Consider the following 27,538-nt stretch of genomic DNA (forward strand, 5'->3'; position numbering starts at 1 on the left):
TTTCAGTTATAAAGGTCATATGGATGATTGATATAGCCATATGTCAAAAACACACACCCAATAAAACTGAAAATATGAGCTCTCAGCTGTACCCCCTGACACTTTGTAATGTGCCTGTCAAGCTAACAGGTGGAGACGAAGTGGGCATTGGAGTGGGCCAGGAATAGAGGAACAATGCTAGGGGAATTGACAGTATTGGGGGGACTGGCGCTCACATATGCCTAAAGCCCAACTCTCAATAACTTCATAAATCACAGTTAGTAAAAAATTAACACCAAAAAATACTTTGTACACTACTTCCCCAAGATAACATTATAGTACTATTATCAAATGCAAGAAGTTACATTGATAAACCCACTAATACTATTCTGATTTTCTCATGCATTTGTGTATATATTAATTTATTACCTGTGAAAATGCGTGTAATCACCAACACGATGACATCAAATTCATTGTAGCAGAGATGATTTGTGTTGTCTTTTATAACTATAACCTCTACTCTACCCCAATCTAATCTGTTCTCCATTGTGTAACACTTCAAAAATATTTTGTAAATGAAAGTATACAGTGTGTGGCCTTTATTCACTCAGCATAATTCTCTTGAGATTCTTCTGTGATTACAGGAAATCAGAGAATGATTTATATGCATGTAGTTGGCTTCAAATGAATTTGTCCTCTTAGAAATGCTGATGGTAATTCCATTCATACTGCCATTGCTCAAAATGCTTCTCTAACTTCTTTTTCAGATTTTGAAGCTATTAATTCAATCATCTTTAGAGCTATACCTAATGACTGTAAAGGGTCACATAATAAATATCTAAGTCACAGAGTCAACAACACTGAACCAAATAGACCCAACTTTCACAGGTGAACTAAGGGGCTTTTCAAGAAGGACAGGATGGTGCAGTGGGGTGGGCGGGGGTGAGGTGGGCAGGGGGTATTAGAAGGAACCTGGGAATATTGGTGGAAGGAAGTTAATACTGGTGATTGGTGCTGCAATATTGTGTGTCTAAAACAACTGAGGATAACTTTGTAATTCATGGTCCTTTAATAAATTTTTTGTATTGTTTTATTTTTATTTAATGAATCACCATGAGATACAGTTACAGACTTACAAAATTTCATGATTATGTTTCAGTCATACAATGATCGAGTACCCATTTCTCCACCAATACCCATTCTTCACCACCAATGTTCCCAGTATCTCTCCTGCCACCACCAGCCTCCACCCCCGCCTCTGTGGCAGGGACATTCCCTTTTACTCTCCCTCCATTTGGATGTTATAGTTTGCAAGTAGTAAGTGGCCATCATGTTTCGTCCATAGTCTACTTTCAGCACACACCTCCCATCCCGAGCGAGCCCTCCAAGCATCATTTACTTAGTGGTCCCTTCTCTATCCTAGCTGCCTTCTCCCCCAGCATGTGAGGCCGGCTTCCAAGCTGTAGAGCAAACCTCCCGGCCTTTATCTCTATTATACTTGGGTGTTAGTCTCCCATTATGTTAATTTATATCCCGCAAATAAGTGCAGTCATTCTATGTCTGTCCTCTCTCTCTGACTCATTTCACGGCCTTTAATAAAATTTAAGAAAAGGGAAAAAACCATAAATGAAAAGGTAGACTGGGTCAGAAAGTTATAGTCTGCTAACCCCTGATTTAAATGATAAATGAACGGTTCTACTTTATTAACTCTATTTGTGTTCTTCAAATGAAAATTTGAAATTCACACAATACACCAAAAAGCAAACAAGAGAGAATTTAATTCTGAAAAGAAACCCAAATCATAAAATTACCAAATGCTTATGTTATAATAAATTCAGAAATCTATGTTGAAATTACCAACTTTTATATGCTGCAAAAGATATTAATGAATAGACACATCCTAGAGTAACATTGTCTGAATATACTTATCTGATGTTTTTATATATCAGAAAAAGGGCAAATATCCAAGATTGGCAAAACACAAAGATCAGCAAAAATAATTCAATAGCCCCATCCAAAAAGGAGGGGGTTATGAACAGACACATTTTCAGGGAAGCCATATAGATTATATCAGGCATATGACTAATTGCTCATAATAACTTATGATTAGGAAAATCCAAATCAAAATTACAATGAGATATAATTTCATACCAGTGAAAGTGGAATGTATCAAAAAGACTAGAAAGAGTCAGTGTTGATGGGGATGTAGTGAGAAGGGAATCCTTTTCTTTCAGTGTAGGGGAAATGTCATCTAGTTTAACCTCTCTGGAAAGCAGTATGAAGATTTTTTTTGGCTTTTTGGGTCACATTTGGCTATGCTCAGAGGTTACTCCTGACTATGCACTCAGGACTTACTAATGGCGGTGCTCAAGGGTCCATATGGGATGCTGGGAATCGAACCCAGGTCAACCGCATGCAAGGCAAACACCCTACCCACTGCACTATTGCTCCAGCCCCAGTATGAAGATTTTTTTAAAAACTAAATAGTGGGGCCGGAGCGATAGCACCGCGGGTAGGGCATTTGCCTTGCACGCGGCCGACCCGGGTTCAATCCCCAGCATCCCATATGGTCCCCCAAGCACTGCCAGGAGTAATTCCTGAGTGTAAAGCCAGGATTAACCCCTGAGCATCGCTGGGTTATGACCCAAAAAGCAAAAAAACAAATAAAAAAAAATAAAAAACTAAATAGAACTCCCATTTGACCCAGGAATACCACTTTTTTGGTATCTTCTCCCCAAATACAAAATAATTAATTAGAATTATATACTAACACCTATGTTTATTGCAGTGTCAGGATATGAAAACAAATGTCCAACTAAGGATATGAAAACAAGCCAAATTTCCAATTAAAGATCAAAAACTTGTGGTGTATATACATGGTGAGATACTATGCAACTGAAAGAAAAGATGAAATCATGCTCGAACTAGAGGATATCATAATGAGTGAAGTCAGTCAGAAGAAGAGGGAATATATACAGAATTTTATCTTTCATGTGTGAATATAAAGACCCAGTAACAAAGCAACAAAGGGCCAAGGGAGATAGAACTGGAGAGACAGTCAACACAATGGGGCGCACAGGGCAGGGTCAGGAGAGATGGGGGGAAGAGAGGTCTCTAGGCTTGGGCAAAGGGAAGCATGCATTTTAGCAGTGTGACATTAGAACAATATATTCATTAAAGTATCAACAGTATTGTGAATCAGAGTACCTCAATGAAAGCAGGTCAAATAATACAAAGCATAGAACACACATAAAATTATAAACATTCCAACAGACTTTTAAAGATTAAAAAAATGTTTTGCTGGGGCTGGAGCGATAGCACAGTGGGTAGGGCATTTGCCTGCACACGGCCAACCCGAATTCAATTCCCAGAATCCCATATGGTCGCCCGAGCACCACGAGGAGTAATTCCTGAGTGCATGAGCCAGGAGTAACCCCTGAGCATTGCCGGGTGTAACCCAAAAAGGAAAAAAAGAACATGTTTTGCTGACACTTTGCTATATCAATTTAATGTCTCTAGGAGCTTTTTTAGAGAACTCATTATTTTTTTTTGGAATATTTTACTTTATTTGTTGGGGTGGGGGACTGGGGGTTGGATGATCAGGAGTCATTCCTAGCCAAGCTTGGGGGACCATATGTGGTGCCGGGATGGAACTGGAATTAGCTGTGTGCAAGATGCCTTACCTCTTTAGAGAACTCATTATTATCATATCTGCAAACAGTGATAATTTGACATCTTTTTTTTTAATTCTTTTATTAATTCACCATGTGGAAAGTTACAAAGCTTTCAGGTTAAAGTCTCAGTTATACAATGCTCGAACACCCATCCCTTCACCAGTGCACATATTCCACCACCAAGAATCACGATATACCTCCCCCCTTCCCCCCACCTCCCCAGCCCCCCACCCCGCATGTGTAACTGGTAAATTTCACTTTACTTTCACTTTACTTTGATTACATTCAATATTTAAACAAAAAAATTCACTATTATTGACTTGGAGTTTCTCCCCCCTAAAGTCGATCTGCTGAAAAGAAAGCATTTGGTAATTTGTTTTCCATTGCTGAGAATGAAGAGATATGAGGTCAGGAGGCCGCACTAGCAGCCACACAGATTTGGATTTCTGTATTTTAGTATTTTAGTAACTAAGTCCAGAGAAATGTCTGCCAGGAATCGCAACATTGTAAGCTTGTACCTCTCAGCTACTTTATATTCCACATATGAGTGCGATCTTTCTATGTCTGTCTCTTTCTTTCTGACTCATTTCACTCAGCATGATACTTTCCATGTTGATCCACTTATATGCAAATTTCATGACTTCATGTTTTCTGACAGCTACGTAGTATTCCATTGTGTAAATATACCACAGTTTCTTTAGCCAATCATCTGTTTTCGGGCACTCTGGTTTTTTCCATATTGTGGCTATTGTAAACAGAGCGGCAATGAACATGGAAATGCAGATGTCATCTCTATTATACCTTTTTGCCTCTCCGGGATATATTCCCAGGAGTGGTATTGCTGGGTCAAATGGGAGCTCAATTTCTAACTTTTTGAAAATCGTCCATATTGTTTTCCAAAGGGCTGAAGCAGTCTTCATTCCCACCAGCAGTGAAGGAGAGTCCCTTTCTCCCCACATCCACACCAACACCTGTTGCTTTTGTTTTTTGGGATGTGGGCCAGTATCTGTGGTGTGAGATGATATCTTATTGTTGTTTTGATCTGCATCTCTCTGATAATTAGTGATGTTGAACATTTTCTCATGTTCCTCTCAGCCATTCGGATTTCTTCTTTGGGAAAGTTTCTGTTCATTTCATCACCCCATTTTTTGATCGGGTTGGCAGTTTTCTTCTTGTGGAGTTCAACCAGTGCATTGTATATCCTTGTTATCAACCCTTTATCGGATGGGTGCTGCATAAATATCCTTTCCCATTCTGTAGATTGTCTTTGTATTTTGGTCACTGTTTCTTTAGAGTTGCAGAAGCTTCTTAGTTTGAGATAGTCCCATTTATTTATCTTTGTTTTCACTTGCTTGGCCAGTGGCGTGTCAGCTTTGAAGATACCTTTGGCTTCAATATCATGGAGGGTTTTGCCGACCTTATCTTCAATGTACCTTAGGGATTCTGGTCTGATGTTGAGGTCTTTAATCCATTTTGATCTGATTTTTGTACATGGTGATAGATGGAGGTCTAAGCCCATTTTTTTGCATGTAGCCGAATTTGACATCTTTTCCAATTTGAATCCCTTTGATTATTTTTCTTATTGTTTTTACTAGTACTAAATAAAAATGGAGACAGTGTACATCAGTGCTTTGTACTTTATCAAAAAGAGAATACTTTCAGGCTTTTATTATTAAGAATGATACTGGCTTTGGTTTTGTTATTGATAACCATTACAATCTTAAGGAAAGCTCCTTCTATCTGCTTTCTTGAAGGTTTTAATCATGAATAGATGTTAAATTTTGTCAAAATCTTATGCTACATTGATTGATATGATAATAAGATTTTTTAAATTTCCTTTAATTGCTGTGTTGGATTACATTAGTTGACTTACATATACCTTAAATTAATCTCACTTGATTGTGGTGTATGGTCTTTTTGATATGTTGCATGATTTGATAGGAAAAGTATTTTTGAGAATTTTGTGTCAATGTTCATCAAGAAAATTTGTCTGAAATTAGAGATAGCAATATCTCTAATTCGGGTTTAAATATGGGCTTAATGTAATGTTGGTTTCATAGAAACTGTTAGGAATAACTTCTGTTTCATTGATATTTGAGGAGAGTTTGAGGAATAAATATAATAAGACTTATTTTAAGATCAAATCCCTACATGCAAGTAGTGAATTACACAAGGAAAATATCAAAAGTACTACTCCTTTCAAAACACTGTCCATAAAATGGAGTTCCAGTTCCTAGAAATTAACAAAATATGTGAAAGACTTCTACCATAAAAACTATTAGTAACTTATGAAATAAATAGAATAGGACTTTAGAAAATGATAATATATTTCAAGTTAATAAGTTAAAAAGTTTTAAAATGACCATCCTGCCTAAATTATTATATAGATCCAATGCAATCTCCTCAAAATTCTGATATTACTCTTCAAAGAGATTCTCTAACAGGTAAAATAAACCACACAGTCCTGAATATTTCCTTAAAAATCTCTTCATATGAATAATCTCACTCAATGTAAGTAGACTGAGCTCACCAATAAAGAAACAGTGGAATGATGGATCAGAATACTGAACCCAACATTCTACTGCCTACAGGACACACCGGATCTGCCAGGGTGAAGACAAGCTCAAACTCAAAAGTTGAAAACAATAGGAGGTAAAAAATATTTAAAGAATCAATGAAACCAAGATCTTTGAATTAATACACAAGATCCACAAACTATTAGCAAGAGAAAAAAGCCTCGTAAACTGAACCAGAAACTAAGAGATGACACAGCACACTACAGAAATACAAATGATGTCAGGGATTACTTTGAAAAGCTTTAAGCCATGAAACTGGAGAACCTAGAAAAAAAATGGCCTTCAAAAACCTCCACTGGTTAAACCAAGAGCAAGCAGAGAACCTTGAGTAGGCCAATCACTATTAAGGAAATCAGATTTTTTTTTTTAAATAATCACATTCAAGGCTGTGTGCTCCCTTGAACATGTTTCTCACTGGCCTTTTTCTGTTTGTTTGCTTATTTTTACTCTGGAGAAGTACCTTTTTGTCTCAAACATCTATTTTTTATTCTTTCTCTCCCTCTCAGATCTTTCTAAATAAGTTTCAATAAAATTTAATTTGCTCCAAAAAATATACATAAATAAAATCACAGTAACCATTTGGCTCAGAAAATTAAGTACTTGGAAATCAGCTTAACAAAAAACGTGAACGACAACAATAAAAACTATCACGAGGCAAGAGATATAGTGCAGAGGGTAAAGAGCTTGCCTTGCATGCACCTGACCCAGGTTTGGTCCTCAGCATCACACACATGGCCCCTGAGCTGCCAGATTACCCTGAGTACAGAGCCAGGAGTAACCCCAGAGCATCACTGGGTATGTCTCCAAAACAAAACTATGTAAAACCACAAATTACTACCAAAATAAAAAAGAGGACATGAAGAAATAGAAACACATAACAAAGTTCAGAGACAGATCCTCATGTATATGGACAGTTAGTCTTTGACAGAGAAGGGGAAAAATTATAAAGTGGAATAAGGAAAGCCTCTTCAACAAATGGTGTTGGTAAAACTGGTTGCTCACACGCAAAAAAACAAGCAAAAAAGGGGGGTAAAAGTACCGCAATCTTGTAAAACTGGCTTTAAGGCTATAAATTCCCTAAACTCTTTTATCTATAGTTCCTTCAAATATGGATGATAATCTAGTTGGATATAAATAGTAAGAACAAGTCTCACAATGGAGACGTTACTGGTGCCTGCTCGAGCAAATTGATGAGCAATGGGATGATAGTGACTCTAGTTGGATAGAGGATTATTGGTGAGGTATTGATTTCATTGGGATTTTGTACTATACCCTTCCATAACCTAACTCCGAGTCTCATCTGACAGATCTGCTGTGAATCATATGGGCTTTCCTTCATATTCCAGTTCTTCTCCTGATCTGCTACTTTCAATACTCTGTCTCTTGATTTTGTTGTTTTGAGCATAATGTTCCTTAGAGTTTTCCAAATTGCACCTATCTTTGCTGGGGTCCTTCAGGCCACTTGGATCTCAGTGTCTGTAGTCCTCAATTCTTGGAAATTCTTATTATTTCTTTGTTTCTTCATCACATTTACCTTTCTGTTCTTCAGGGATTCTGGTGATTTTTATATTGTTTCTTCTGAATTAATCGTAAAGTTCTTTGATATGCTGTTCAATTCCTTACAGACTATTTTCCACATTCTGCTATTCCTAGTGGTTTCCTTCTCATCTTGGAGCTCCTTTATCTTTTTTTTTAATTTTAATTTTTTTATTAATGAATCACCGTGGGGGTACAGATACAGGTTTACATATTCTCGCGCTTGTGTTTCAGTCATATACAGCTTGAGTATCTATCCCTCCACCAGTACTCGTCCTCCGCTGATGACCCCATCATCCCTCCCACCCCCTCCCACCCCATGCCCCTCCCCACCCCACCTATTTGGCAGAGCATTCCCCTCTTTTCCCTCTCTCCCTGTGGGCGTTGTGGTTAGTAATGGAGGTCTTGGGTGGCCAATGTGTTCAGTCTATAGTCTGCTCCGTGCACGCCTCTCCCATCCCGAACAGGTCCTCCCACCACATTTTTGCTTGGTGTTCCCCTCTCTATCTGAGCTGCCCTTTCCCCCAGCATGTGAGGCTGGTCTCCAAGCCATGGGGAGCTCCTTTATCTTTTGTTCACCTGTTTTTATTCTGCTTTTCAAAGCTTCTGTTGAGTTTTCATATCACCTACCATGCTCTTTGTTTCTGTCATTTCAAGTTGTAGCAGTTGTTTTTTTTCCTTTCTTTCTTTTTTTTTTTTTGACTGTGTTCAATACCTGTGCTATTGTTTCCTTGGGCTCATTGATAAACCCAATCACAGTATCACTAATGCTATTGTCTGAGGATATTCTGAGCTGGTTGTTATTGTTTATGCTTCAGTGACATTTTTATCAGTTGGAGGAGCATATGTGTTTCCCCCATTTTTTCTAGTGTTCTTACTGTGTTGGGAGTGAGTCTTAGTAGTTGATACACCTGGAAGATACTGAGGGATTAGTCGGAAGGTTGCTCTATTCTCTGCACATCCTCACAGAACGACCAGAAACATAACTGTGAGAAGTGTGTAATTTGCTGAGTATATTTTTATGCAGTCTCTGCATAAAAATTATGTATAAGCAAAAAACAGTAACAATGACAGTCCTCATTCCCATAAGCCTGAAAGTGCCCCCAAAATGCCATCGGGCTACACTAGCATGCAACAAGGACGAATGGAGACATTACCGGTGCCCACTCAAGCAAATCAATGAGCAACAGGATGACAATGATGCAGTGACACTTCTCAGCATGGAACTAGATGCATTCCTGCTCTAATTGGTCAGAGTGAATCTAGAAAAACAGGCTCCCTCCAAAAAGGCACATAAATATAGGTCGTGAGTTCATACTCATGGGAGACAAGGCAAGCCCAGGCAAAATGCATATATTCTTTAGTTTTATATTCTCTCTGTTATCTATGACTTTTCCTATTCCAGTCTCACTGATGCCACACTTTTACCCCTTCAGACTTTTGGCTCTTACTGATGCTTCCTCCTAAAGAATGTCCTCACATTTCTCTACCTCTATCTCTGCTTCTATTCTGCATAACTCATATGGCTTCCTATATTTTTTATTCTCCTGAAGCTGTAAAGTCCTTAAAGACATGTATCTTATTAATTCACTATTGTATTCTAAGTGGCAATCTCATAATTAATTTAAATATCAAGAATACGTCAGATTACTTGACATGTGGTAGGTACTTTGCATACAATCCATTAATTATGATGGAGAGACCAAACATTATTTTGATCTCTCAAAACATAGGCAGAGCTGAGTAATAAAGAAAAGACTACAGATTACTGTGTGGTGTTTAACTGGTCACTGTGAAGAAACAAAATAACCCATATACAATTTAGGTCCATTATTGAGACAGATGGTATTGCTCATATACCAAGAAATTTAATTGCTCACATAATGAGACTTTCAGGGAGAGCGAGATAGCTCCTGGGCAGTTTCAAAATATCTTGAAACAATCAGAAAAAATACAATGCTGTGTGGATTTTATATAAGGATTCTTGTGCTTGAACAGTTTTCAAGGTACAGCTTTCCTCCAGAATCAAAGAAGAGAAAGTTTAGGCTTACTTATCAGCTTGCCCACATGTAGATTCATCTTATTTCTTCAGTTTTCAGCAGAAGCTAAAGCACAAAGAAGGCTTAAAAGCTGGCTGCAATCAAAATTAAGACTTGAATAAGACTAAAGTTATCAACTCTAGGACCTTCTGATTGCTGCTCCACCATTTCTGGTGATCCCTGCACTTGGCTGACAACACTGGGCCCATTCCGGACTGGGAGGCAGAACCCATCCCTACCATGGGTCTCAGGAACTTCCACACCCTTATGTGGAAAAGTAAGGGTACTCACAAATACATGCTGCTCAGTTACTCTTCCTGTCATTCTGTGAGGAGACAGAACAATCTCCAGCTTTATCCCTAGTATTTTCCAGGGGGATGACTACAGAGACTCACTCCAGCACAACAAGAACACTTGAAAACCAATGGGGGAAACACATAGAAGCCCATCAAGCTCAATTAGCAAAAACAGTATCTCCAAAGACAAAATCAACACCAGTAAATCCTCAGTGTCTTTAGTGACACTATGATGAAGATGGCCAATGAGTTCAAAGAAATGATAGACCAGGTAGTCAGCAAAGCACAAGAAATTATGAGAGTCAAAATGAACAAACTACTATAATCAGAAATGAGAGAAATGAAGAACATAGTCAGTGATATAATGTCAACAGCAGCTCTGAATAGCAGAGTAACAGAAACAGATTAAAAGGTCAAGAAACTCCAAGATGTGGGGCTGGAGTGATAGTACAGCAGGTAGGACATTTGCCTTGCACACGGCCAACGTGGGTTTGATCCCCGGCATTCTATATGGTTCCCCAAGCACCACTGGGGGTGATTCCTGAGTGCAGAGTCAGGAGTAACCCCTGAGCATCGCTGAGTGTGACCCAAAAAGAAAAAAAAAAGCTCCAAGATGAGAAGGAGGGAAACCTCTAGAAAAAAGCAGAAGCTGGAGGAGAGCCTAAACATAAATGATCAGCATTCCAGAGAACTATGGGATGAGTTCAAGAGAAACAATATAATGATCAATAGAGTCCCTGAAGAACAGGATGGCAAATGTGATAAAGAGACATTAGTTAAATAAATCATGGGCCACAGCAATAGTGCAGTGGATAGGGTAACCTTGCACATGGTCAACTCAGGTTTAATCCTTGGCATCCCAAATATATCTTATATGGTCCCCCGAGCACTACAAGGAGTAATTCTGTGAGCACAGAGCCAGGAGTAACCCCTGAGTATCACCAAAAAGTGTGACCCAAAAAGTAAAAAAACTCCAGGTGTAACCCCAAAAGGTAAAAAATAAAATCATAGATAAGAACTTCGTAGAGTTGAGGATTACAAAAGGCACCAAAAGCAAAGAGTTCTGAAGAGAAATAGACCCAAAACACATTATACTCAAAATGATAAAAGTCCAAAGATAGTTACAGAATATTGAGGCAGCAAGATCAAAAAGGAACATATACAAAGGAAAGATCATTATATATACATCAAATCTATCAAGTGATACTCTACAAGCCAGAAGAATATGGAAGGATACATCAAAAAACACATGTATATGCTTTATTAGTTACAAAAGGAGCGCATGAGAATATCATGCATTTTAGTAGAAATAGAATGTGCCTGTAGGAGGTTGTTTATTTTGAACTGAACCTGAAACTCTTGTAGAATCTTAATGAATAATAATAACAACCAACACAGAGAAGAAAGGAATCTTCTCAAGTCTACTGAAGTGGAATTAAGTGGAGAAATAAGCAGGACTTCTCATGTGGTGAAAGTTATAGTCACAAGGAATTGGTACTAGCACAGGAGTGCAGATGCCTTTCTGCATTGTGTTTTTGGGCCCTTGGAGTAAATTCCCAGGAGTGGAATTACTGGATCTTATGGAAGTTCAATTCCTAGTTTTTTGAGAAATGTCCACATTGTCTTCCAAAAGGGCTGGACCAGTCAACATCCCCAACAGGAGGAAATGAGGGCCTTCCACCCCCTCCTGGATTCCTGCCAACACTGACTGCTGTTTTACATTTGGATGAGTGCCAGTCTGTGGTGTGAGGTGATATTACATTATTGTTTTGATTTGCACTTCCCTGATGATTAGTGATACAAGAGCATTTTATTCCTATGCCATTTGGCCATTTATACTTCTTCCCTGAGAATGTTACTGTTCCTCTCTGCTCCCCATTTTTGGACAGGGTTGAATTTTTTTCTTGTAAAGTTCAACCAGTGCTTTACATATTTTGGATATTAACCTTTTATCAAAGAATGGTGGACAAATAATATCTCCCAGTCTGGGGACTATCTTTGTATTCTGGTCATTGTTCCCTTTAAGGTGCAGACGCTTCTTCATCTAATGTAGTCCCATTTGCTTATCTTCGCTTCTACTTTGCTTCCACTTGCTTGGGCAGTGGCATTTCATCCTTAAAGATGCCTCAAGCTTCGATGTCATGGAGAGTTCTGCTTATGTTTTCCTCTACAGGTAATGGATTCAGCTTGGGTGTTGAGGTCTTTAATACATTTTTATTTGACTTTAGTGCATGGCAGTAAAAAGAGGTAGGGGGTTATTTGTTTGTTTGTTTTGGTGGTTTTTCTTTTGGGGGGATGTGGCCAACCAGTTTCACAGCACCACTTAGGAAGAGGCTTTCCTTGCTCCACTTTATATTTTTTACACCTTTAACAAAGAGTAACTGACTATATAATATGTATATTATATAGTGATTATAATTATATAATAATATATATTATATAGTCCTATAATATATATAGTATATATGTAATATATTTATATGTAATGTGTTGTATGTATAGATACCCATGTATATGTATGCAATATATTATATATATACATATATATATACCAAAGGATCTGTTTCTGGATCTTCCATCTATTCCATTGATCTCAGAGTCTGTTTTAACTCCACTACCACACTCCTTTAATTACTACCCCACTATTCACAATAACCAAAATCTGGAAAAAAAACTAAATGCCCAAGAAAACATGAATGAATAAACTAAGATATATGTATACATATATATATATATGTATAATGGAATACTACTCAGCAATAGCAAAAGACAAAGTCATTCAATTTGCCAATTCATAGATGGATCTGTAGAAATCGGGCTGAGAGAAATGAGTCAGAGAAAACAGAGGGAGATGATGATCTCATTCATATGCAGGTTATAAATAAATATGGCAGTGAAACAAGTGAAGCCCAAAAGCAGTAGGAATAAAGAGCGTGACCACTGATCCTTGGCTGGAAGCAGGCCACTGGGGGAGAAGGAGGGGGAGGAAGAGTCAGAGAAGGGGCCACTGCAAGAATGACAGAGGGAAGTTGTCAGTTTGGATGAGGACTGGTGCTGAAAGAAAGTGAAATGCATAATACCCTATGAAGAATAATTCTAAACAATAGTGCCATGAGGAAAAAAAGGAGAAGAGAAACAAGCTGAGAGGCAAGAGAGAAACTGGGGACGGGGCAGAGGGAAGTAGACACTAGTGAAGGGCTGGGTGCTAGAACACTGCACATCTGAAAACCAGTCATAAATATGATTTTAACTGTGACTCCACAGTTATTAAGTTTTTAAAGGGAATTTTATTGTCAATTCCCAAGTTTGCGTCTGGCCCACTTTGAGATTTCATGGCAGACACACTGAGAGTAAATGAGAAGTAGGATTCCTGGTCATATTGGAAGGATATGCGAAATGGCCCTATTTACTGTCAACATAAATATTTTTATTTAATCCTTGTGGAAGCAAAGGAAGCCACAAACTTTAAGTTATTACTAACAGTGTCATTAATTCTAGGGGCATTTTGAGAGAGATGTTGACAGGAGTTTCTGGCAGAGAGTATGAGAATAAAAGAGAGGAGTCAGGGATTTAATATGTCCAGGTTCCGTAACTGGAGAAACTCTTGCTTCCCTTCTTGTCTCTCTGTCCCAGTGATACCCTGAAGTCAGTGCTACTAAGTCATTGCAATTAACAACCTAAATACAATATTTGTTGAACCTTGTGTGCTAATGGAGCGGCTTGCTAAAGGTGAGATGATAAGAAACACCTTCACTTTGTTACTCTACTTGGGACAAACTCAAGGCTCTCAACAAAAGTTGTAGTGAGAAAGAATTATGTATAATAACACTATTTATTCCTTGACTTAGGAAATAGAGTCAATTGTACCTTTCTTTCAAAACCTCATTTCAAAGGGTCAGGGATATAGTTCTGGGGTTAAGATGCTCGTGCGTGGCCAGCCCCAGTTCCACCCCTAGTACTGCACTCCCAAAGCACCTGTGAGGTGTGATTTCAGGGCAGATACGGTGAGACACTGAGACACACTGAGCGCAAACCCCGGAATAGCCCATGTGCTATTTGACACCCTAACTCAAACCCCACCCCTTCAAAAAATGAAATGAAGAGGAGACTGCATTTCAGAGCAAAATTCTCTGAAATTTCCAGGCCCTTTCATCAATGGAAGAATTTTATAATCTGGATCGAGACATTGAAGGATCTGCCAAGAGTTGGAAGAAGCTCGTGGAATCAGAATGTCCTGAGAAGGAGAAGTTCCCCCAGGAGTGGAAGAACAAGACAGCCCTGCAGCGTCTCTGCATGATGAGAGCTCTGCGGCCCGACAGGATGACCTACGCTATGAGGTAGGGATGAAGGTCATGGGAGCCCAGGGCAGGGTGGGGCTAACGTTAAGTATATTAAGTCAGCAGGACTGAGCTTAAGGCCCTCTGCAATTGGGTCCTTTGTAACAACATCCAAAAATACCATGAGGTCCATTGCTGTTTGCCAAACTGTGGGAAGAGCTTGAAAGAGATATTTGTTTATATGAAACTTGAGGGGGGAAAAGGTGATGATAACACCATCAACATGGTGGGAGATGATGGGATCTAGAGAACAAACAGAACTATCCATAGCCTAAAGAACATACCTTTCATCACAGTGCAGCAGAGCACAGTGGGGTCTTCGACAAAGGCACATAATAACCCAGATAAAGACTCAGGGCTAGCTGAATCCAGGCCATAGATCTCAAGTTGGTGTGATGAAATGATAGCTAACAGAGGCAAGGATATTTCAGAAGGATTGGGGGGGGGTGTATTTTCTTAGTTTTTGTTAGCTTATTTGTTTTTGTTTGGGGTCACACCTGGCATTCTCAAGGATTAGTTCTGGCTCCATTCTCAGGATCACTCTGCTGGTGCTCAGAGAATATGTGGTGCAGGGATTGAATGGGTCAGCAAGGCAAAAGTCTTCGCCCCTGCACTACCTCTCCAGTTTCTACAAGAGAGCATTATCTAAAGTGACGGGCTAAGCAGTCTGCAGAGATAGAAAGAAAATTAGTGGTTTTTACCTGGAGCTGGAGGGTAGAAAAAGGAATTACTCAAGTAGGTATGAGGAATTTTACTGGCAGGATTAAAGTTTTTAAAGCTGAAGGATTGTGAAGGTTATTCAAATTTGTGGGATTTTATGTTATGTCACTTAAATCTCAATAGTATTTGCTTTACAAACAAAGCAGAAAGAAATCATGAGCCATTGGGTCTATACTAAAATAAGAAAAAAGTTGAAGATATAAGGATATCTTATTATGCCAAGAGACTGAAGACTTGCCTTTATATGGCTAGTAATGCACATGAAGAATAGTAGGTGGTAAAGGAAAAATTACCAAAATAGCTGTAAGAGTAGAAACTCTTTGGTCAAAGAGTGGGGTAGATATTGTTAAAGACAGAATTCTTTTGCAAGTAATTATGAGAATGAGGATATAAATTTGGAATAGGGTGACTGCAGTGAAGATAAACTGAAGATAAACACAAACATGGAGAATTATTCACATGGGTGTTGATATGACCCAGAGTAGTAGAAAGTCCACAATGGGCCCAACTGTTCAGTGAATGAGCAAAAGAAAAATAAATGACAGGTATGTGCATAAATACATAGGATAAATCCAGGGGAAATGTACATTAACAAAACAAGTCAAGAAATCATACTTCGGAAATCACTGAAAATAATGGTTTGGTAATCAGTGAGTCAGCCTGTCAGGCCACCTCCCAGTCCTCAAATGCGTCTAATGGAGGAGAATAAACCAAATGAGAAGGGTCCGTGCTGCTCTCCGGGGGAGCCTAAGCAGAGGGACTGAATCAGATGGTAAATAAATGCTGCTACAAGGTTTTGTTTAGCAAAAGAAAAATGTGTGTGTGTATATATATATATACATATATATATACGTGTATATGTATCTCACTGTCATCTCATTGCTCATCGATTTGTTCAAGCGGGCACCAGTAACGTCTCTCATTGAGAGACTTATTGTTACTGTTTTTGGCATATCCAATACGCACAGGTAGCTTGCCAGGCTCTGCCGCGTATATGTGTGTGTGTGTGTGTGTGTGTGTGTGTGTGTGTAATATATGGGGGGTGAGGGTTACTTTTGACACTTTGAAAGGAATATTGGTGAACTGAGGTAATATGAAGAAAAAAAACACAGAAAATAATAAGATATAAAAGAATAAGAGACCAGAAGGTTTTAAATCTTGGCTAGGGCAGGAGATCACGGAGATATCAATATGAAGGAGTTAGCTGCTTGCAATATTTCAGAATGCATTAGTCCTGGCAGTCTCCTGGAAGTTATGATTATGTGATTAGACACCACAGTTTCACAAAATAGTCAGCAATGGCCTAAATAAATGGGAATTTGAAAATGGCCCTGACCTAGATGAGTAGACTGATAACTAGCAACACAGGTCATTAGTACTGACTTAATATGTAGTGAATTTGGATTTCCATTTCTCATAACGGCCAAACCTGTGATCTCAAGCACATTCTTATATTTCTATAGGCCTGTTACTCAAATGTTATAATTTTGTTATTGATATTTATTTGTGCCTTTTATTTCTAACAGAGACTTTGTTGAGGAAAAGTTAGGAAGTAAATATGTGGGAGGAAGAGCAATAGATTTTGCAACATCGTTTGAAGAATCGGGACCATCTACTCCCATGTTTTTTATTCTGTCTCCAGGGGTAGATCCACTGAAGGATGTGGAAAATCAAGGTGAGAAACATTATCTTGAAACCAATGCTGAAAATGCTTCATGCACTTTTACTCTTTGATCAACTTCTCTGTATGATTCAAGGCTCATTGGACAATATTCAATATATGTTAACTATTGAAAGAGTCATTGGTTAGGTAACACTAAGGAGTCATTGCCACAGATGAAAATGCTCAGAGACAGACTTCAAAGTAGCACATGTATTGAGGAAATCTCATCCTGCCACCTACCCACATACCTACTGCATTTACCGTAGCTGGAACAAACTCTGAAAATCTTTTTTTTTATTTTAATTTATTTATTTTTAATTAGTGAATCACCGTGAGGATACAGTTACAGATGTATACATTTTTGTGCTTATGCTTCCCTCATACAAAGTTCAAGAACCCATCCCTTCACCAGTGCCCATTCTCCACCACCAGTAAACCCAGCATCCCTCCTACCCTCCCCAATCCCATCTACCCCCACCCCACCCTGCCACTGTGGCAGGGTATTCCCTTCTCTTCTCTCTAATTAGCTGTTGTGGTTTGCAATAAAGGTGTTGAGTGGCCACTGTGTTCAGTCTCTAGGCCACATTCAGCCCGCATCACCCTTCCCCCGCATGGCCTCCGACCACATTATACTTGGTGATCCCTTTCCTGAAAACTCTGAAATTCTTTAACAGTCTCCTGTGATGCCCCTAGAATAAATCCCAAATTCCTTGGCAAGGCTAATGGAAGTTGGCTTCCTGCCTATTTCTCTAGCCTACTTTCATTTATCAATTTCCTATCTCTGTTGTAAATGTGTATAATATATGTGTGTATACATATATGTATATATACATATAGCACTATAGCACTGTCGTCCCATTGTTCATTGATTTGCTCGAGCGGGCACCAGTAACGTCTCCATTGTGAGACTCGTTGTTACTGTTTTTGGCATATTGAATATGCCACAGTAGCTTTCCATGCTCTGCTGTGCAGGCAGGATACTTTCGGTAGCTTGCCTGGCTCTCCGAGAGAGACGGAGGAATTCAACCCGGGTTGGCTACGTGCAAGGCAAATGCTCTACCCACTGTGCTTTCGCTCCAGTCCGTGTATTCATATATATGTATATACAAATGTTATTTTATGCTTCAAATAACACCAATATCATTTTAGAACTCCAGGGTCATAACTGGATCTTTCTCTTTTCCTTATGAGAACCCCTATGGTTATATTGGACCCACTCAGATCATTCAGGATAGTGTAGCAGTCCTTAATTCAATCACTTCTGCAGACTCCCTTTTGGATTTATGCTACCTTCTGTATCCCATATCCTTTATTTCAATTTCATCTTAATCATACTGGCACTACAAAAAAAAATGCTGGGAATTAAAATTTCTGAATCAGTAGTTGTCTAAAACTGCTTTATTCTTGCCCATATACAGACAGTTTTGGTTATAAGAGACCACATGCCAGTAGAAAGTTATTCTTCCCTATTTTCTTTGCTAGTGACCTATTTTACTTCTCTGAAAGCTTTTTTTTAAGTATTGCCAGGGATTGAACCCAAGAACGCAAACGTGTAAGGCCAATGCTCTTCCACTGACTCACACCACAGCACCCTTCCTGAAAGCTCCTGGGTCACTTATATGTACTATATCATGAAATTCAGTTCACCTGCTCAGCACTCAACAATAGTTTTTTTTTAATTTTTTTATTGAGTCACCATGTGGAAATTTACAAAGTTTTCAGGTTTAAGTCTCAGTTATACAATGCTCGAATACCCATCCCTTCACCAGTGCACATATTCCACCACCAAGAATCACAGTATAGCTCCACCCCGCACCCCCACACCCCTAGCCCCCCCACGCCGCTAGCCCGCCCACCCTTAACCCCCCCCGCCTGTGTAACTAATAAATTTACTTTACTTTCACTTTGATTGCATTAAATATTTCAAAAAAAATTAATATTATTGTTTGGAGAGTCTCTCCCCTAAAGTCGGACCTGCTGAAAAGGAAGCATTAGATAATTTGTTTCCATTGCTGAGAATGAAGAGGTATGAGGTCAAGTGACCACACTTAGCGGCCTCACCGTTTTGGGTTTCTGTATTTTAGTATTTTAGTAACTAAGTCCAGAGAGATATCTGCCAGAAGTTGCATCATTGCCAACTTGTACTTCTCAGTTACATTATATTCCACATATGAGTGCAATCTTTCTATGTCTGTCTCTTTCTTTCTGACTCATTTCACTCAACATGATATTTCCATGTTGATCCACTTATATGCAAATTTCATGACTTCATGTTTTCTGACAGCTACATAGTATTCCATTGTGTAGATGTACCAGAGTTTCTTTAACCAGTCATCTGTTTTGGGGCACTCTGGTTTTTTCCAGATTCTGGCTATTGTAAACAGTGCAGCAATGAACATAGAAATGCAGATGCCATCTCTACTATACCTTTTTGCCTCTCCGGGATATATTCCCAGGAGTGGTATTGCTGGGTCAAATGGAAGCTCAATTTCTAATTTTTTGAGAATCGTCCATATTGTTTTCCAAAAGGGCTGAACCAGTCGGCATTCCCACCAGCAGTGAAGAAGAGTCCCTTTCTCCCCGCATCCACGCCAATACCGGTTGTTTTTGTGTTTTGGGATGTGGGCCAGCATTGTACAAATTCATTGTACAAATTCAATGTGATCAATGTACAAATTCAAAGCATTGTACAAATTCAATGCAATCCCTATAGGGATACCCTTGTCATTCTTCAAGAAATGGAGCAAGAGCTCCTGAAATTCATATGGAACAATAAGCCCCCACGAATAGCTAAAGAAATTCTTGGGAAAAAGAAAATGGGAGGAATCAACCTCCCCAATTTCCAACTCTACTACAAAGCGGTAGTCATTAAAACAGCTTGGTACTGGAATAAAGGCAGAGCCGCAGACCAATGGAACAGGGTTGAATACTCTGACACATCCCCCCAAATATATGACCATATAATCTTTGATAAGGGAGCAAGAAATGTGAAGTGGAGTAAGAAAAGCATGTTTAACAAATTATGCTGGCAAAACTTGACAGCTACATGCAAAAAAATGGGCTTAGACCTCCACCTATCACCATGTACAAAAGTCAGATCAAAATGGATTAAAGACCTCAACATCAGACCAGAATCCCTAAGGTACATTGAAGACAAGGTTGGCAAAACCCTCCACGACATTGAAGCCAAAGGTATCTTCAAAGCTGACACGCCACTGGCCAAGCAAGTAAAAAGAGAGATAAATAAATGGGACTATCTCAAACTAAGAAGCTTCTGCACCTCAAAAGAAACAGTGACCAAAATACAAAGACAATCTACAGAATGGGAAAAGATATTTACGCAGTACCCATCCGATAAAGCATTGATAACAAGGATATACAAGGCACTGGTTGAACTCCACAAGAAGAAAACTGCCAACCCGATCAAAAAATGGGGTGATGAAATGAACAGAAACTTTCCCAAAGAAGAAATCCAAATGGCTCAGAGGCACATGAGATAATGTTCAACATCACTAATCATCAGGGAGATGCAGATCAAAACAAGCATGAGATATCATCTCACACCTTAACAATACAGTATTAAGTGTATGTCAGAATTTTCTCATCTATGGAAGTTTGACTCGATTGGTTTTATTTTCATAAATGCTGCCACCATTTATTAAGTTGCTCATGCCAGAAACCTGGGGACCAATAACCTGGATACCTCCTCTAGCCCCGAGCACATGAACTCCTAATGATTCTAACTACTAGAGGCTTGTCACTGGTTTTAGTTGTTTTGCTTTTGATTTAGATTTTGTTTTCAGGGAAGTCTGACCTCATCAGTACTGGGAGTGAACCCTGTGCATGTTAAAATGTGCCCCAGCATACCATACCTGCTTTAATCACTGTATCTTCATCCTCGGCTCCCTGGTCCGAACCATCCCGATTTCTCACTGCACAATCACAGTAGTCTGTATTTAGCCCTAGACCCCTGACCTACAGTGTTTTATAAGTTTGCAGTCAAAGGGCTTCTTGCTAAATTTCAAATCTGATCATCTCGCCCTATTGTTTCAAACTCTCTATTACTTCCCATTATCTTAAGGTAAAGTTCAATTCCATTAAAATCATCTCTGTGGTCTGCATGGCCTGCCTTTCCATGCAGCCCTTTAATCCTACCTTCCCTGAGGCCCACTGTCCCCAGCCACATCACCTTCTGAAAATCCTTATTCAGATAAATTGCTTTGCTGAGGAGACACTTTACATGAGTACTTATTTTTTTTTATGAGTACTAACTTTTACTTCAATTTCCTTCTGTCTCATCCTTGATCATCCAGTGTCTCCTAATCCTCAGATATCAACTCTCCTGGCCACTCATGCTGAGTGAAATGAGTCAGAAAGGGAGAGACAGACATAGAAAGATTGCACTCATCTGTAGAATATAGAATAACAGAGTAGGAGACTAATACCCAAGAATAGTAGAAATAAGTACCAGGAGGTTGACTCCATGGTTTGGAGGCTGGCCTCACATTCTGGGGAGAGGACAACTCAGAGAAGGGATCACCAAGTATAATGTGGTCGGAGGCCATGTGGGGGAAGGGTGATGTGGGCCGAATGCAGACTAGAGACTGAACACAATGGCCACTCAACACCTCTATTCTGAACCATAACACCTAATTAGAGAGAGAGAGAAGAGAAGGGAATACCCTGCCACAGTGGCAGGGTGGGGTGGGGGGAGATGGGATTGGGGAGGGTAGGAGGGATGCTGGGTTTACTGGTAGTGGAGAATGGGCACTGGTGAAGGGATGGGTTCTCAAACTTTGTATGAGGGAAACATGAGCACAAAAATGTCTAAATCTGTAACTGTACCCTCACGGTGATTCACTAATTAAAAATAAATAAATTTAAAATAACTCTCCTGGCCATATAAGACTGCTTGGCTCCTCCTTATACTTATTTTTTGGAACATTTAATGCAATTATAGTCAATTAAACTCTTTAATTATGGTACATCTACACTATGTGATACTATGCAGCCATTAGGTAAAACAAAGTCATGAAATGTGCTTATACATGAGTGGACATGGAGAGTATGGAGAGTATCATATGGTGCAAAATGAGTCAGAGGGACAGACATAGAATGATTACACCCATTTTTAGAATATTTTAAAATATTATGAGAATAATACTACACTTACCTGGCAGAGGACATACCCTGATCACAAAGGTGGTTTTCCCAGGCTAGGGCTTATCCATTGCAATTCCCCAAATAAGGGAAACTTGACTGCATAATGTTAGTAGTGGGGGACTATGTTCAAGCTCTCCCTAAAAAAGAAAAAAAAGAACACCCAAAGACAGTAGAGATGAGGGCCTGGAGAGCTGGTCGTGGTAGAAATCTTGACACAAGTTGCAGAGGAGTGCAGTTAGGACAGAGAAGGGAACACTATGACAGCAATAACTGGAAATGGTCACTCTGGATGAGAATTAAGTGCTGAAAGGAGGTGATAACCTTTTAGTAACAGTATTGCAAACCACAGTGCTTAAAAGGAAACAGAGAGATGAAAGAGAGAGGGGGGAGAGAGGGAGAGAGGGAGAGGGAGGGGGAAGAAGGAGGAAGAGGAAGAGAAGGAGGAGGAGGAGGGCCAGCATGCTGGAGGTGCAGGGTAGGGAGGTAGGGAAACTGGGGGCAGTGGTGGTGGGAAATGTACACTGCTAGAGGGACGGGTATTGGAACATCGTATGACTGAAATCCAATCATGAAAAACAGTAACTGCGTATCTCTTGGTGATTTAATTTCTTACATGAAAGAAAAAATTAATTTTCTTTTTATAATTTTAACTTATGTTTTACAAAATACTAAGACTCTTGGGCTAGAGCGATAGCACAGCGGTAGGGCGTTTGCCTTTCTTGCGGCTGACCCGTGTTCAATTCCTCCGTCCCTTTCGGAGAGCCCTGCAAGCTACCGAGAGTATCGCGCCCACAAGGCAGAGCCTGACAAGCTACCCGTGGCATATTCAATATGGCAAAACAGTAACAGTAAGTCTCACAATGAGAGACATTACTGTTGCCCACTCGAACAAATCGATGAGCAACGGGATGACAGTGACAGTGACTAAGACTCTTGAGATCAAGGATAATGTTCTCCTGTTTATAATTGTTACCATTTCGTAAAGAGTAACTAGCACAAATAAGGTACTCTATAAATTCTTAGACAGATTATAAGGAATGTCATAGAACTACTGTAGTAACTACATTGATTCTGACTTTTACCCTTTTATAAAGTTCTAAATTTCTCTGTCCCCTGAGGGTTTCATATTGACAAAACTAGTTTTCTCATTTTTATTCACTATTTTCCCTCCTAGAAAGTTTATATACTCAAATTATGAACAATTTTCTATTGTTCTTTGACATTTGACATCCAACTATTCTATAATAGAGTTTGGAGCTTTCTGTCATTTTACACAATCTGACCCTTTCCTTGATATATATTGTTTTTTTTATTTCTGAATACAAAATATCAACTCTACCCATGACTTTCTGCATATTTCTTTATCAGAAGCAATACTGCTATCCATTAACCAGCTTTCTTGGGCACCTGTGTCTCTTTCTCTCTCCCTGTCCTTTTGATGGTTTGATTTACTCTCTAATTCACCAATTAATAACAGATATTCAGGAGACAGTCATATTTACTGCATCTTGAATCTAATGGGATATCAGCCTGATGTCTATTTCTCAATATTGAAATTCACATGAATGAATCCCCCATATTTTCCCATATCAAGTTTAGTATATTTACAAACTTACTCTCTCTATGCTTGGGCAGTCTTTTGTATATGACAGTTCACTGTCTTCATAGACACTTTTAAAAATTCCATCATTTCCACATGAGATTTTTGTTCTTTTTTTGCTTTTTGGGTCACACTTGGCGATGCACAGGGGTTACTCCTGGCTCTGCACTCAGGAATTACTCCTGGCAGTGCTCAAGGGACCATGTGGGAAGCTGGGAATCCATGACCAAACCCTGGTCAGCCGCATGCAAGGCAAATGCCCTACCCGCTGTGCTATCGCTCCAGCCCCAAGGTTTTTGTTCTTAACGTCTTAATTTCTCTATTCCTTTGTTTCATCAGACCTGTGTTTCATATAGGGTAGAATTTTGGTTTTGTTTTATGTTCTCTTTCTCTTTTCTTTTTTAATGTATTTGTTTTAGAAAAAATGTTTTAATATCCTTTCTCTTTTTTAAAGTTTATCCTCTTTTGCCAATTTGATTTAGTTCTATTATTTCCATTTTGTCATTAAGAAGAAGATATTATCTACTAAATTTGCCTTCTCCTTCCTTCTTATTCTCTTTCCAATGCTCTTGTCAAGATAGTGAACTCACTTAGGTCCATTTCAAAAAAACACCTCCAATTCCGTGTCTCTGCTGCATGATTGCCAACACTTCGCTTCAAGTTTCCTTTTCATTGTTTCTGTCTCCATCCCCTTTTCTTTAGGAGACAAACAGGTTTGATCTTTAGAAGATGGTTACAAAATTAAAGAATTATCACTTTTGTGTGTTGAGAAAAACTTATATGTTCAGGTGCCAGATATCAAGAGAATAAACACACATTAAAATTTAAAGAAAAATATGAGATTTTTTAGGTGCGTTATAGAGGAAGAACACTTCTTCTGCTGAAATGAAGAGGTCCAGAAAATTTTCCCTGCAAAATAGAGGGTTCATTAGGAAAATATTTAAAGAATGAGAGAAATGGACAATGAAGTCATTTTCTAGACACATGAAAAAAGTACAAAAAGGAACACAGATGGAGAATTATAATTTATGATAGCTCCAACTCACCTAGAATATTTCTCTCTCTTATTAATTCTTACATTTTTCTGAGTGATGCTTTACAAAAATCAGTGCAAGAGACAATCAGCTTAGAAATTTGTAAGGTCCTTGTTCACATTGTGGATTATTTGGTTCACATTTAAATAAAAGGATAAAGTAAAAATTGGGGAAAATAGAAGAGCTAATGAATGGGTAAGGGAGTGTATAATGTCCAGTATAACTTTATACTGGACAGTATAAAGTAATGGTCATTAATAGGCATATAATAATAAAGCTTCAGACATGAGACAATTCTCATTGATAAGCACTGGGAATGAGTGAAATTAAAAGGGAATTAAATTCTTTGAAGATAAGGACACTTAAAGCTGAATGATAATTAAGTAATGCATGGTGACATTAAAAATTATAAGGATAATAAATAAATGGAAAGGACAGAATACTTGAACCTTATTATAAACCTCATATGAACGAATCAAGATGACTGCATGCTGTTATCCATTTTTATCTTCTCAGTTTTATTGTCATGCCCCAAGCCCAGATTTCTGCAAACTAATCATAACTGGCATGTGTTATGCTAGCCTTTGCCCCCAAATCCCTCCAGTTTGTAATTTCAATCTAACTTTATTAAATTCCTCTTTTTCTATATCTTCCTCTTACTAATAAAGAAAAGAAATAGACCTTTGTGAGTAAAAATGTCAATGAATGGCTCTAATAATATTGTCTTCCTAGTATTTGCTCTAGATATGTTGTTCACATAGTTGGTTCTAAATCTCACATCAAATCTATTGCAACCAGGATTTATAGAATTTAATAAAAGTAATTTGGGGATTTAATCTCAGACCTATCTTAACTATTTCTCACTATAAAGCATCATCATTTTTCTTTCCTTTATACGGTAAGAGTCTATACTCTCTAAAAGAAATATCTAATAATAAGACTTTTTTCTACACAATATCAAATTGTATTTAATTTTAATTCTTACATAACTGAAATTTTAAATAGAGATTTATATGCCCTTTTTCGTTTGTTTGAATTGTCCTCTTTTCTCTTGAGTAAAATTTCCTTTATGGTAATATATGTTATTATTATCCTTTTCCTATAAATATTATAAAATGTATCCAAACACTATTGTGTTGAGCTAATAGCAGGCATCTTGTACCTTCTATATTTAAGTCATTTACTTGTTTAAAATTTTACTTAGGCTTGGAGAGCAATTTATATGCAATTCATTCATCACCTTGCTCTAGTGATATGGATATTGTATTTGTGTTGATGAAACTATTTCCTCACTGCATTCCCATCCCAAGCTACTTCTAGTACATACATACAATATGAATGTTACAACAGTGCAACCGAATCTCTTCCACTCTCCATTCTAATTCATGCAAAATAATGAGAGAACTTCTGCATATAAGAAATCACAGAAAAGGAGAATAATACAGCATTAGTACAGGGAACCAGCATTAATTAAATGCTGTTCCTGCTTGCCACACTGCAGTAAAGATCCAGAGAAAATATATATTTGGAGTACAAAGAAATTCAGGACCTGACCCATCAATGTGCTGCTCTGTGCCTTTCTCCATCAGCTCTCTTCAAGGGAATGAACCAACGGCAAGCCTCCGAAAGGAAGTTATGTAAGAGAACATCAGTACTTACCCGCTTTAGAGACTCAGTGAAAAGTGAAATAATTTAAGTCTAGAAAAGCACTTCTTTTTATTCAACAACAAAATGAGGATGTTGGAGACACCACATGCATTCGGAGAAAGGATCAGTGATGTGCTGAGGATGGACCCGACAGACCTGTGTTTAAGGGGGAGGTGGAGAGAAGCGTTTCCTTACAAACGTGAAGTAGCACAGGTCATCCGAAACAAGAGACAAAATGTCAATCTGATATTCTTTCTTTTAGGTAAAAAACTTGGGTATACCTTCAACAATCAGAACTTTCACAACGTATCTTTGGGACAAGGACAGGAGGTGGTGGCTGAGGCCGTGCTGGACCTGGCTGCCAAGAAAGGCCACTGGGTTATTCTGCAGGTATGCTCGCTCGGCCCCGGCCTGGCCACTCTGGAGCCCACACCCCTCTGATCCTCACATATTCATTCCTGAGCGTCTCCTCTTTCCCTTTCTCACACCTCTGTACTCCTGTCCTTTCCTGATCTCTTCAGTTTTGTCTGATGCTTTCCTCTTTACCTCAACCCCGATAATGCTTTTCCCTCTTCACTCCCACCCTCTCAGTCCCCACCACTTTCTCTAGTTTAAGTAGTTCTGTTTATAAGAGAAAATCAGTTTTCACTTTGGTCAAAGCTCAAGAGGTTGGTATTTGGTTGAAAGTCATGGAGCTAGATTTTTTAAAAACTCTTGATTTTCTGCATTTCACAGAAATTTTTCTGGGCTCGTTCTATTGTGCTACATATTATTACAGGGTTACAGACATTTTGAGCACCCATTATGGGTAATTTCACTGAACAAGAAAGTCACAAGGAATGAAGCCTACTCCTTTCTTGCTATGGCCTCTTAGTTTATGCAACTTGTGTGGATATTGAGCTATGACAGAACGAGTGACTTACTCTTTTCTGAGAAAAACTATGGCTATATTGAGATGTTTTACTGTGTGACTTTATGTTTTTACTAAATTAGGTCAAGGCATTAAATGTACTTATATATCTTTTTGGCAGATACATAGAAATTTTTTATGTTTTTAATAGTAACATGTTCCAGTATATGTAAATTTGACATACCTTTTGGCACCCAGCACACTACTTGAGTAAACATTCCACCCCATTCTGGCTTTGATTACTAAGAACTGAACCATATCTTTTTTCGAGTCCTCACCCTTAACTATCTCATCATTTATTTGGAGTGTAAACATTGAAGGATTGGCTATTACCCTGGAGATCTTTCCCAAAAATAATGGTAAT

The 27,538-nt window shown here is 38.7% G+C and overlaps 1 protein-coding gene and 1 pseudogene across 1 annotated transcript in view; both read left to right on the forward strand.

Annotated features, from left to right (window-relative positions):
* DNAH9 (dynein axonemal heavy chain 9) overlaps nt 1-27,538 on the forward strand; it is a 570,390-nt gene that overhangs the window by 478,552 nt on the left and 64,300 nt on the right. Inside the window, exons 60-62 of the mRNA XM_055143580.1 lie at nt 14,244-14,437; nt 16,684-16,832; nt 26,527-26,654. Coding sequence (XP_054999555.1) covers nt 14,244-14,437; nt 16,684-16,832; nt 26,527-26,654 — 471 coding nt within the window. The remainder of the gene's footprint in view (nt 1-14,243; nt 14,438-16,683; nt 16,833-26,526; nt 26,655-27,538) is intronic.
* Nucleotides 21,986-22,122, forward strand: LOC129406402 (U1 spliceosomal RNA; annotated as a pseudogene).

Source organism: Sorex araneus, chromosome 6, assembly GCF_027595985.1.
Source record: "Sorex araneus isolate mSorAra2 chromosome 6, mSorAra2.pri, whole genome shotgun sequence".
Taxonomy (NCBI): Eukaryota; Metazoa; Chordata; class Mammalia; order Eulipotyphla; family Soricidae; genus Sorex; species Sorex araneus.